The following is a 12,312-nucleotide window of genomic DNA, read 5'->3' on the forward strand; positions in this document are numbered from 1 at the left end:
AAGATGAGGTCCTGCCACTAACCACTACTTTTGAAACTCATCAAAATTTTAAAAGCAGTTTTTATGTAGCAGAGATGGTTGCAGTCTGAAAAACACAAGCCTATAAAGCACAACTAGGGACATCAAGGTAGTTGTGCAGTCATTGGTTTGTGCCCATAGTCTGCGATTTAGTTGCCTTTTGGTAAGTTTATATTTAGAGTGAAGACTGTCTATATTGTTTGAGTTTCTGTTCTCCTTATGAAAAATTATCTGGTATGTAAAAGACTCTGTTGTAGCCGAGGTTCAAAAAACAGGGCAAAGTATTTGAAGCTTTCAGGATTACATATGGAGATCTTTCTGGATCAGTTATTTTTCTAAAAGTGTCTAATAATAAGACATTGGTTGTTTTTATGTATGCAAAGCACTAGATATTTCTGGAGGCCTGGCTTATTTCTTTTGAATGTTTGTCATCAATAATGAAATGTTTAATGTTAAAATGTATTATCAGTCATTGAAGTTGGTATACATTTTTATTTAAATTTCCTGCAGTTTACTTGCAGATGTGAGGGGCAGCAGTTGCTGCCACTGGAAAAGTGATAGTTTGTGTGGTCATATTTGCCTGTAATGTCAAGTTTTGCAGATACATCTATTTGAGGCATCACTGATACAGCAAGTCCTAGGGTTAGTGCACATGAATGGGTGCCATATAAAGCTTGCTTTAAACAGCTGCTGGTGGCAGCTGCTTCTCATGGCAAGCAGTGGCTTACCTTACCAGCTGGAGGACATTGCTCCACACCACTGCAGATGTGGCATGGAGAAAAACATCTTAAGTATCTGCACATAAATGGTTTGGCATAAGGAGGCAGTTCAATACAGCCTTCATAGTGATTATAGCAGATATTTGTGTCATTAGCAATACAGCATCATACATATTGGGAGCATAATGGTAATACGTTATTTATGCTGAAATTGCTTACAAATACATTTTTAATTTGTCACTTTGAAATATTATACAAGAAGTTTAACTGGATTGGAGAAAATATGGTTTTAAATTAGTTATTCCTAAGGATGTACTCACTTTTTCATATGTTTCAAAAATAGATATGCCAGTAGCTCATAGAATAATTACATTTTTGTACAATCACATAAGTTACTCTCTTCAATTCAGTGTGTTTCATATTTTTGTTTGCATGGTTACTATCTTCTCTCTTCAGCTTAGTTGACCTTATTTATTTTTCCCGGATAAATATTTTTTTGTCCAGAGTGTTTGCGTATTGTTTCACAACTTGTGCAAGTTCTCTGCTCTCATCATCACTGCACTCTTCTTGAATACTTGCAGAGACTTGCCCCACTGTATCTGAAGAAAACAGAATCTTAAATGGTAAGTATGTGTGCTACTAATATCCCATGTCATTTGTGAAAAAGACTCAGAGAGAGAGAGAGAAAGAGATCGAGAGAGAGAGAGAGAGAGAGAGAGATCTATCTATATATCTATCTTCCATATATATATGGAAGGTCACATAGATAGGTTTCCTGACTAAGTGAAGGACCACCCATTTTCAGTCCAAGAACTGCCTCTATCTGAGTTGGACTGTGCAACCCAAACCGCCATGTACCACAGGCAGAAAGAAGATAGGATAGTAGAAAATTATCCAGAGAAGAACACAGAGCCAGAGAACTTAACTAAGAGAACTGTAGGAGAATAAAAATGTGCCCCTTGCCCTCAATCTGCAGCCAAGACTTATAAAGGAGTTTGTTGGAAAACTTTCTCTTACGGTTCTGCAGAAATGCTTAAACCCAGGAAACCACAACTGGCAACCTGTTCTTTCACCATCCTGTTTGTTCTAGCATCGAGTTAATTTTTTTCCACTATAAATACTGCTATATAAAGAGAGATCTCGAATTCTTCCTCTTTGCTCTTAAAAAACAAAAAACCTCTGTTCCTGTACTCCTTATCTTCATGGTGCAGTTCTTGAGTTCCCTTCTTGCTTCTGCTTTCACATTATCATCCCTGAATGTCTTATATATTGAAGCCCGCTTGAAGATTGATTTTTAGAGGGGTGGCGGGAGAACTAAGTTGGAGAAAATTAATATACAAAAATATATATTTATTACATTTATATCCTAGCCTTCCTCCCAAATGGAGCCCCAAAATATGGTGCTTATATGCACAAATGTGACACTGGATGGTTCCAGCAGGTGAGGTTTTTCATAGTTGATTGTTGCAGAAGAAATCATAATTGTAGAAGTCTTTGGCTGAGTTGAGATGTAACACTAAACTATAGTGCCTACATCTCAGGTTCAGGGAGGGGAAGGGCTGTAGCTCAGTGGTAGAGCATCTGCTTTGCATGCAGAAGATCCCAGGTTCAACCTCTGGCATCTCCAGGTAGCTCTCCCTGGAGAGCTGCTGCCAGTTAGTGTAGACAGTACTGAGCTAGGTGGACCAATGGTCTGACTCGGGATAAGGCAGCTTCCTATATTCTCCAATGTGGTCATGAGGAGGAGATTGGAAGCTTTCACTTCAGTTTTCACTAACTGTGGGATTTTATGTCTGAATCTAGAACTTCATTAGTGTATACTGTGGCTTAGGGGAACAGACTAGGATCAGAGACTGCAGTTTGAGGTTAGGCCATACTTAAGCCATATCAGTTTCTCAAGAGTTTGGGCATGGTGACAAACTGCTGTTAATTGGAAATGGAAGCAAAAGCTTTGCCAGAGGGGGAAGAAGCATTTGAGTCTTAAGTGCCCCCCTCCCATTGATGATACCCCTTGTTTATTATTGTGTGTGGGTTTACTTTGTTGGTTTGTTTTATATTGTACTTAGATTACAAGGATACTTCCACTAGTCAGAAATGACTTTTCAGTTTGACAGTCCAAGCCCGCGGCACCAATTTACTTGTTACTGAACTAGATGGTAGATTTCGCTGTTAAAAATAGAGTAATTTATCAAGAAGCATACCAATGTAGTTATTCCAAAATATGGATTCTCATTTCAGAGTACTGTAAAAGAGGTAAAGGTGTCCCCGCACTTGCAGTGCGAGTCATTTCTGACTCTTAGGGTGACATCTTGTGACATTTACTAGGCAGACCATATATATGGGGTGGGATTGCCAGTTCCTTCCCCGGCCTTTCTTTATCCCCCAGCATATACCGGGTACTTTTACTGACCACGGATGGATGGAAGGCTGAGTGGACCTCGACCCCTTTTACCGGAGATTCGACTTCCTCCTTTCGTTGGAATCGAACTTCAGCTGTAAGCAGAGCTTCGGCTGCGTTACTGCCGCTTACCACTCTGCACCACGGAGGATCTTTTACAGTACTGTAGAGAAGAATAAAAAAGATAATGAACTGGTTGTTTCTCCCCCCCCCCCCCGTGTATGTACTTCAGCATAATGCTAATCAACTAAAACCATTCACTGAGATATTATAAGAAATAACTGCTTATTCTGTCTACTGAGAATGAGGGAATATACACTAGAAGGATGTTGGATGATATGAGTGTTGCTACTCTTAAACTGTTGCTTTGGAGAAATACCTATTGAATGTATACTTATTACAACTAGTGACAGTTATATCCAGCTGGAAATAATAGCTAATTATAATATACTATCATTTGCTTATCTTTGAAAGGCTTAATGGGTGGCTGAATTGAACAGGTACTCAGGAAAAAGTCACCAGTAAAATCTGCTTGAATAGCCTGTTTCATTAGCAGATGAACATTGATAAACAATACAAGAGTCAGTCTACTCGGCATGTGAAAGTGGATGGAATTAGACATGTACTGCACATAGATGTGGGCAGATATAGGTAAGAGCTGCAAAATAACCCTTAGTCATCCATGTTGTGAAAATAAGACCTCTGACTCAACTCCTTCTCATCTGTCTCTCTTTATAGAGCAAAGCTACTAAGGCTGTCTCATTTGTTTTAATACAGGGGAACACTCTTTATTCACAAATGTCTGCTCCATTAGACAAACATGTATTTGAGTGCCTGGCTCCATGCCATGTTTGTTTTTGTACAGCGCATCTCTTTGATATATGATTTTCTTTCTCTAATTCTCAACATATAAAAAATCTTTTTTAAAAAATGAAAGTAAATAACATGGGATTGGATTCTAAGATGTTAACTTAAAGTTCACAGGAGGAATGTTTCCCATTCTGCACGAAGGAGGGCAGAATGACTCAGGAAATTTTCTTTCTGTTACCTTACACAAGTTATCTTAGATCCAAGCTATAGTTAATATGTTGTGTCTGACTAAGTCCTGGGCCACCCAGATAGATGTTTTTGCCTCCAAACAGGTAGACTTCAGTTTTAGCTGTTCTGGCTACAATTGTTTCCCATCATGAGGAGGTGGTTAGTGGAAAATGTTGTTTTAAATATCTAAGATTTTATTATAGTTATTGGTAGACTACCTTAGGTTTAAAAACTACTGCCATATAGTGGAACAAGGAAGGTATTTTCCGTTTTTTAAAATCATTGTCAGTGTTCCATTTTTTTTTCTTGGTATTGGTTTTTGACTCATTTCCTGTTTGGAGTCATTCGATTAGATAACACCTGGGAATCTTAAGGTCAGCATTCTTGAATAGCATTTCCCTTACCAATATTTTTTCAGATAACAAGAACTATATTTAGATTGTAGAGTTTAGGTGGAATGCCTAATAATATGGGTAGCATGGATTTTAATTTGAGTATATGGATTTTCCCCCTCACCTCTTACGGTTTTTACTTGAATACTAAGTGTCCATTCCGTCCACAGAAGAGCTTTCAATCTAGCGGAGGCGCCCATTAACAGATTCTCAGTTTCCCCTCCTCCCTGCAATCTCTCATGCCACCTCCACACTGTTCAAGAATCCCCCAATCCTCTGAAAAAGATTTGGGGAAGGCACAGGAGGCTGCAGAGGGGAAACAGAATAGGTGAAAATAATATCTCCTACCTTCCATCAACAGCTGGTGTAGCACAGTGGGGAGCAGAGCTTGGCTGGGAGTCCAGAGTCTGTGAGTTCAAATCCCCGCTTGTGTCTCCTGGGCGTAAAGGGCCAGCTAAAGATGACCCCCACAGTGAGTGGCTCAGGGGTTAGATGCCTTGCCACTTGTGCAGCCGTGGGCAAGCAGCATAGTCCCAAGGAGCCCAGTTGCCTCCCAGCTGGCAGTTCATCTTTTTTCTTAATTTCAGTTGATCTACTCTTAGTAGGACTAGCATTGGCTAGTCATTATTTTGGTTGGTCTCAGACACAGAAGATCCAAATCCAGAGAAAGTCAGTTGTTCCTAAGTTCCATCTAAAACAATAGGGCAAGTTGAAAATGGAAATGGACTGCCTTCAAGTCGATCCTGACTTATGGCGACCCTATGAATAGGGTTTTCATGGTAAGTGGTATTCAGAGGGGGTTTACCGTTGCCAGTCCTCCCCAGCTGGCTAGGGGCTGCTCAGCTTGCCACAGCTGCACAAGCCAGCCCCTTCCTTGTCCGCAACTGCCAGCTGGGGGGCAACTGGGCTCCTTGGGACTATGCAGCTTGCCCACAGCTGCACAGGTGGCAGGGCAAGTAACCCCTGAGCCACTCACTGTAGGGGTGATCTTTAGCTGGCCCTTGACACCCAGGAGACACGAGCAGGGATTTGAACTCACAGACTCTGGACTCCCAGCCAGGCTCTCCTCCCCACTGTGCTATACCTAGCTGTGATAAATTTATGTCTCATATATTTCAGTGGACCTTTAGCGGATCTGACTTTTTTGGGTTTAGTTGCCCCTGTTCTTTTGCTGTTTCTCAAGGTATTGCAAAGCTATTCTGGCAGACAATGTTACTGTCTCCTGTATCATATAATTTAGGTCAGTAGATCCAGCATTCATTTTGATCCTTTAAATCAGGGGTCATGAACCTGTGATCTGTGAGCTGGATCAAGCTTTCCAAGTCCTTAAATGCGTTCTGCCACTCTTCTTCCTCCCCTTCACAGAGCTTGCCTCCACCAAGAATGAAGAACCCACTGTGGTGGGTGGAAATAGCTATCTCTGACCTGGAAATATTGCTGCCTTAGTGCTGGGCTAAGAGGATATGGTTAAATCACTCCACCAAGCCTAATGCTGTGATGGGGAAATTGCAGTGTTTGTATAATGTGTGCCTGGAATATTTGCACACAACACTCACTCACACACACACACACACACACACACACACATATACAGAGAGAGAGAGAGAATGAATATGTGTGTTTAGATAGAAAGTGTGTAGTGAGTGTGGTGTGTGCATGCAAGAGCAAGTGCATGTTCAGAGACTGCTTTGACCACAGTCATCACAGGCATGTGGCCCCAGAGGGTTGGTCAGTCTTGAATGCAGCCCTCAGGCTGAAAAAAGTTACTCACTCCTACATTTAAATACAGTTTTGTGAAAGTAGGAGTCATTGATTTCAATGGAATTCACCTCTATGGACTGTAGTACTCCACTTCAATTGTGTGCATAGGCTTCCACTGCAACATTGCGAACCAATGGCTTCTGTTGATGAAGTGAAATAGCCCTATAACTGACAAGTGGAACAGGCCCAAAGGCAGCAGGTATTCTGGGATTGAGGTGAGGTGTCCCTGGGGTGAAGTTGAGTACTTCACAGAGGCTTTTCCTCCTATCCATGCAACCAAAAATACAGACTCAAGGAGTATTTCATGGTACTCTGAATTGTACTGATCTGAGAGCTGTCTAGAATAGTTTTGCTTTCACATGCAGCGCACTCAAGGAGAACTGTTGTGTGATCAAACAGGTAATAGTTCTGGCTGTGTTTTATAATTTTATGCTGTACATTACTTTAGATTTTTTTAAAAATATAAAGCTGTATACACATATTTTTAAATATATAAAGCCGAACAGTACAAATGCATCCAAATGCTGTTCTGCAAAAATCAATGTTGCGAAAGTTGCTCTTGAGCAATGTCATCTTCAGGGGCATGTGCAGTTGTTAGCAGAGTGTCCAGCAACTGTGGAACTCCTCTCCAGCCTTATATGGTAGCTGGTTTCTTTGTGACCTTGATATGTTGTATGTGTATGTGTGCTGTATTTATTTTAAAATTAAAATTATTTATACATTTTAAAATTGCATCACGCCAGCATGATAATCATAGAGATACTGACAATAACCACATCTGAGCTCAAAACAAATGACTTAAGTCCAGGATTCCATCCATCATATTTTGCTCTTGATAAGTGATATGTGGTTGCATTTCCCCCCTGCTCTTTGATTGGGCTGTGTCTATGCATGAAACATTATAGAGTTACACTTGGGAAGGCATGAACCATGTGCTCTGAGATGTTATGCTTAGGTATTTTAAGTACCAAAGAAGTACCAAGTCTGAACTGAACGTTCTGAACTAATTTTAGCAAATGTCAGGTAAATCCCAATGGGGCAGTGTGCTTTATTTGAACTAATTATTATTACTACATTTTTATCTTGTCCTTCCTCTAAGAAACTCAGAGCAGGATACATGTTCCACCTCATTTATCATCACCACAACACTGACAGATAGGTTAGGCTGATACCTCTCTAGTGTTTATGTAACAACATGAAACCAAGGTTATACAGTATCTGCATACTTTGGTTTCATGTTGAGTATCCCTTCCACGAAAGTCTTCCATTCATGGAGCTGATCTAGTGGAGGCTGTCGCTGTAGAAAGAGGAGGGCAGTGGTTTTTGCATAACTTCCCACATTGTTCTTGAGGGTCCTCTAATCCTCTAGCTTTGCAGGGGGAAGGAGTCAGTGAGAATTTTATTCCACAGGAACATCTCATTCTGCCCATGGGAACTCTGGACCTAAGCCAGTTTGTTTATCTACTGAAAAACATTTGCTTTTCAGATCTCCTCTATATGTTAAATCACATTTATATGATTTCTCTCTTTTTTCAGGTTTGTCTTCTAAAAATAAAGTATTGGATAACTGTTCCAAAGAAGTAGTTCCCAGGTACCATTCTAATTCAGCATCTTCTATTTGTTTATCTTTGTTGGGCTCCCTTTTAAGGGCTGAACACAAATTTAATAGCCATGTGTTACGTAATTGTTTACTGATTTTTAAAAAAATCAACCACTTGACCAAAGCCGGTATTGTAGAACAGAAACGTTTTTTCAACATAATGTAGTCTTATTGTCTCTAGATCTCCTACTTAGAGGATGAAACAAGAAAAAATATATTTGTTTTTGGATGTACATGGTATACTGCTCTTGACTGAAAAAAACCAAAGCTTCAGTAACAACTGACAGCTCCTAGATGCCTCATCATGAAATAGCTGCTGTACTGTGACTATTGATACACTGTTTTAATAGCATTAATGGCTATTCAAGAATGTTGAGGGGCCTAAGATACTTCATTACTGTACAGGAGATTGGGGTAGGATGGGAAATGGGTAGCTAAATTCATCTGATTTATAAAGATAAATAAAATGAAATAACTCAACATTTGTCTCACATGATGGCCTTTCAGATTACGGTAAACTAAGATGATAGCCATGTTATACTTTTGAGATTGCCAGAGTTTTGCCTTAGTCTGACCATTATAAATTTTGGTAATTTAGGGTGTTTTCAAGTGCGTCGCTTCTTTTAGGCATATTTCTTCAGCGCACACATAAAGAAAGACCAATATCAGTGTATATATATTTGCATGTATTGTTTGTTTCAAAAAGATTAATAGTTTGTCTCAATATATTTCAGCTACGATTGGTTCCAGACAGATGGTTCAGTCACCGTGGTCATATATGCTAAACAAAAGGTAAGAGAATTACATTTGATATTAAAGAATTTGATAACTATGGACTTGTTTGCCAATATATCCCTATTTATTTATTAGCTCCATTTGTATCTTGCTTTTCCCATAAAGAGCTCAAAGTAGTATACTTGGGTTTTCTCTACCTACAACCCCGCCACCCTTTCATCCTCACAACAACCCTCCAAGAACTCCTGCATGATGCCACTTTCTCTCTTTATGTCCCATCTTAAAATGCAGCTTTTTTGTGAAACTTTTGTCACAATCCTCATGTCCTCATTTTGTTTCAGAACAAAGTGCTGTGTTAATAATAATAATAATAAACAATGCATTCTTTTTAACAACCACCTTGAAATGGCTCAATTTTCCTTCTCTAAGGATATGGACTCTGAATTGGTGATAGCTGATCTTCAACAAGGTAGACTGAGAGGAGAGCTAATTGTGAAAGACTACTCGTATCTTTTACATCTTGGTAAGGACTTGACTGGTAAATTCTTTACTGCTGATATGTGTGTGTAATACTAATACACATACTTATACATAAATGCAGTTCAGCTACATTGAAATCTCCCAGTGATGTCAGTGGAATGCGGATAGTACCTAAGCTATGGTATACCACAATTGCTTTGTACTTGGTCAGCATGGCCAATGGCCAGGGATCATATAAGTTGTCATCCTACAACATCTGGAGGGCACGGGGTTGGGAAAGTCTGGTATACCGTGTGCTTGGAAATGACATCTATATTTTAAGACTAGAATCCAAAGATGTAAAGTGTGTGTGGAGATGTATGTGCAGTTGGAGATTTGTTCTTGCGTACAGTTGTTCCTTTTCCTTGTGAGTAGGTAGCAGCCTTTTTAAAAAGCAGCTTCCCTCTGTGGCAGGGCAAATAGCTAAGTGAAAACTCAGGTGATAGACTTTGGGCACCATTAAAGGGCAGCAAGTTGTCAGATATTAAACTTAGTGAAACACAATAACTGGATGCAACTGCAAGATGCCATTTCATTTTTCTGCTTCAGACACAAATATGTCTTGGACCAGCTCTGGGAACAGGTGTGAAGAAAGCAGTGGTTTAAAACATAGGCAACTCTCCTATATCCATTCAGACTATTGCTTTATCTAGCTCAGAATTGTCTCCACTGAGTGATAGTGGCTGTCCTAGCTTTCTCACAGGAGCTTTTCCCAGCTGTCCCTGGAGATCTTGGGGACACTGTGCATGTAATGCATGTGTTCTACCATTGAGCTTCTTTCCATTAATGGAAAGAAGCTCCAGTTGTGTGCACATGTCAGTTAAATGGATCCTAATTTAAGTCTTTGTGGCTCAATTAAAATATAACACCAGTGATTTGGCGCTACATGAAAAGAGCTTTGAATTCACATGCGCCATTTCTGCTTCCCTCATGTGCTACAGTTTCTTCTCTCACTTTCTGTTTGTCTCCAAAACCAAGTATGGTGTTGCAGATTTCTGACTCTGGTTTAAAGGCAAACTGTGCTTAGTGCAAAGGGGAGGAATTGCAGCATGCCAAGGAAAGAGGGAGTACACAAATCCAAGGCTTAATTATGTGCTGCCATGCCTACATGTTAATGTATAAGAACTTTGCTGTGCAACTTCATTTAAACAATGAAATCCAATACTTTATGCTTGAATAGCTTATTTTCTCTACACCTTTGCATGTAATAACTATTGCTACTACATAATAATGTAGAGAGACACTTGATTTTTATTAAATCAAAATATATGCTTCTGTTTTAGAATTGAGTTATGCAGTTCATGAGGATATGATAGGTAAGTAAGCACACCTTCTCATGATGAAAACGGGTTTTCTGCTCTGTCTGGTTAGCATACTCAGTAGCTGTTAATTTTTGTTTGCAATACGACGACTACTCAGTGCTGTTTTGAAAATCTGATGAAATGCAGGGAATGTAACATTTTTCTTGTATTTTTATGTTGTCATGGCGTATATTAATTATTTCATTCTGATTGCTAGAGACACTTAAATAAGAATCTTCTGTAGTATAGTGGCCCTGTGTGAAATGTTTTCCCTGTTGATCAAACATCATGTTAGCTGTTGTGCTAATAATGCAACTGATAGGTCCAAGCTTTAGCATTTATTTGTTGATGTAGCAATTTGTATGATTGGACTACAGTCCTAGCATTAACCAAAATGGAGACAATAGTCAAGAAATCAGACGAAGGCTAGGACTGGGGAGGGCAGCTATGAGAGAACTAGAAAAGGTCCTCAAATGCAAAGATGTATCACTGAACACCAAAGTCAGGATCATTCAGACCATTTCTATGTATGGATGTGAAAGTTGAACAGTGAAAAAAGGGGATAAGAGAAAAATAAACTCATTTGAAATGTGGTGCTGGAGGAGAGCTTTGCGCATACCATGGACTGCAAAAAAGACAAATAATTGGGTGTTGGAACAAATTAAACCAGAACTGTCACTAGAAGCTAAAATGATGAAACTGAGCTTATCATACTTTGGACACATCATGAGAAGACATGATTCATTAGAAAAGACAATAATGCTGGGAAAAACAGAAGGGAGTAGAAAAAGAGGAAGGCCAAACAAGAGATGGATTGATTCCATAAAGGAAGCCACAGACCTGAACTTACAAGATCTGAACGGGGTGGTTCACGACAGATGCTATTGCAGGTCGCTGATTCATAGGGTCGCCATAAGTCGTAGTCGACTTGGAGGCACATAACAACAACAAAATATAAAAATGATTTTATGTACATGCAGTGTACCATTAAGTTAAACTGTGAAATGAAAATGGTCTGTTGTCATAGTAGCATGTTATTTATAGAACTGAAAGCATCATTTTGGATCATGTTCTTTTCAAAGCTTCCATTTTTGTTAGCTACTTTATTCATTGTAATACATGCATATCTACCAATATTCTTGAATTATTGTATCTTGATGCCTTTTAAGTCTTTTGAGCTTTTTCTATGTGAGCAGTTCCAAATGATTGCTTTTCAGCTAATACAAGAATGTTCACTCTGCTGATTTGTTTAAACAGTAGACTCCTACGCCACATTAAAAATTACTTTTGAAATTCCCTTTATTTTAAAAGCAGCTTGTCATGCTGCACGAGAGTTGCTGTTCAAGGCAAACAAGTCAAAATCCTCCTTACAGCTGTATATTGTGTCCCATAACAAGCATCTGCTGTACTTTGAATATATTTTTATCCTGACTGTCTATATCAATGTCTTGTTAGACATTCATCTGCTCTGTTGTTGTTGTTGTTATGTGCCTTCAAGTCGATTACGACTTATGGCGACCCTATGAATCAGCGACCTCCAAGAGCATCTGTCATGAACTACCCTGTTCAGATCTTGTACGTTCGGGTCTGTGGCTTCCTTTATGGAATCAATCCATCTCTTGTTTGGCCTTCCTCTTTTTCTACTCCCTGCTGTTTTTCCCAGCATTATTGTCTTTTCTAGTGAATCATGTCTTCTCATGATGTGTCCAAAGTATGATAACCTCAGTTTCATCATTTTAGCTTCTAGTGACAGTTCTGGTTTAATTTCATCTGCTCTATTATCATTTAAACAAAAAAAGGGAGGTGTAGTTTTTAATCAGATGCTTTCCAT

General features: G+C 39.3%; 1 protein-coding gene across 3 annotated transcripts in view; it reads left to right on the forward strand.

The window, feature by feature from the left end:
• The window catches only part of LOC133383138 (cytochrome b5 reductase 4), a 39,287-nt gene that overhangs the window by 13,765 nt on the left and 13,210 nt on the right, over positions 1-12,312 (forward strand). For 2 of the 3 annotated variants that reach the window (XM_061623249.1, XM_061623250.1), the window contains 5 exons: positions 1,319-1,360; positions 7,863-7,917; positions 8,661-8,718; positions 9,091-9,184; positions 10,464-10,496. In XM_061623249.1, the coding sequence (XP_061479233.1) occupies positions 1,319-1,360; positions 7,863-7,917; positions 8,661-8,718; positions 9,091-9,184; positions 10,464-10,496 (282 nt within the window). The remainder of the gene's footprint in view (positions 1-1,318; positions 1,361-7,862; positions 7,918-8,660; positions 8,719-9,090; positions 9,185-10,463; positions 10,497-12,312) is intronic. The other variant, XM_061623251.1, reaches the window with a different exon arrangement.

This window comes from Rhineura floridana, chromosome 4, assembly GCF_030035675.1.
Source record: "Rhineura floridana isolate rRhiFlo1 chromosome 4, rRhiFlo1.hap2, whole genome shotgun sequence".
NCBI lineage: Eukaryota > Metazoa > Chordata > Lepidosauria > Squamata > Rhineuridae > Rhineura > Rhineura floridana.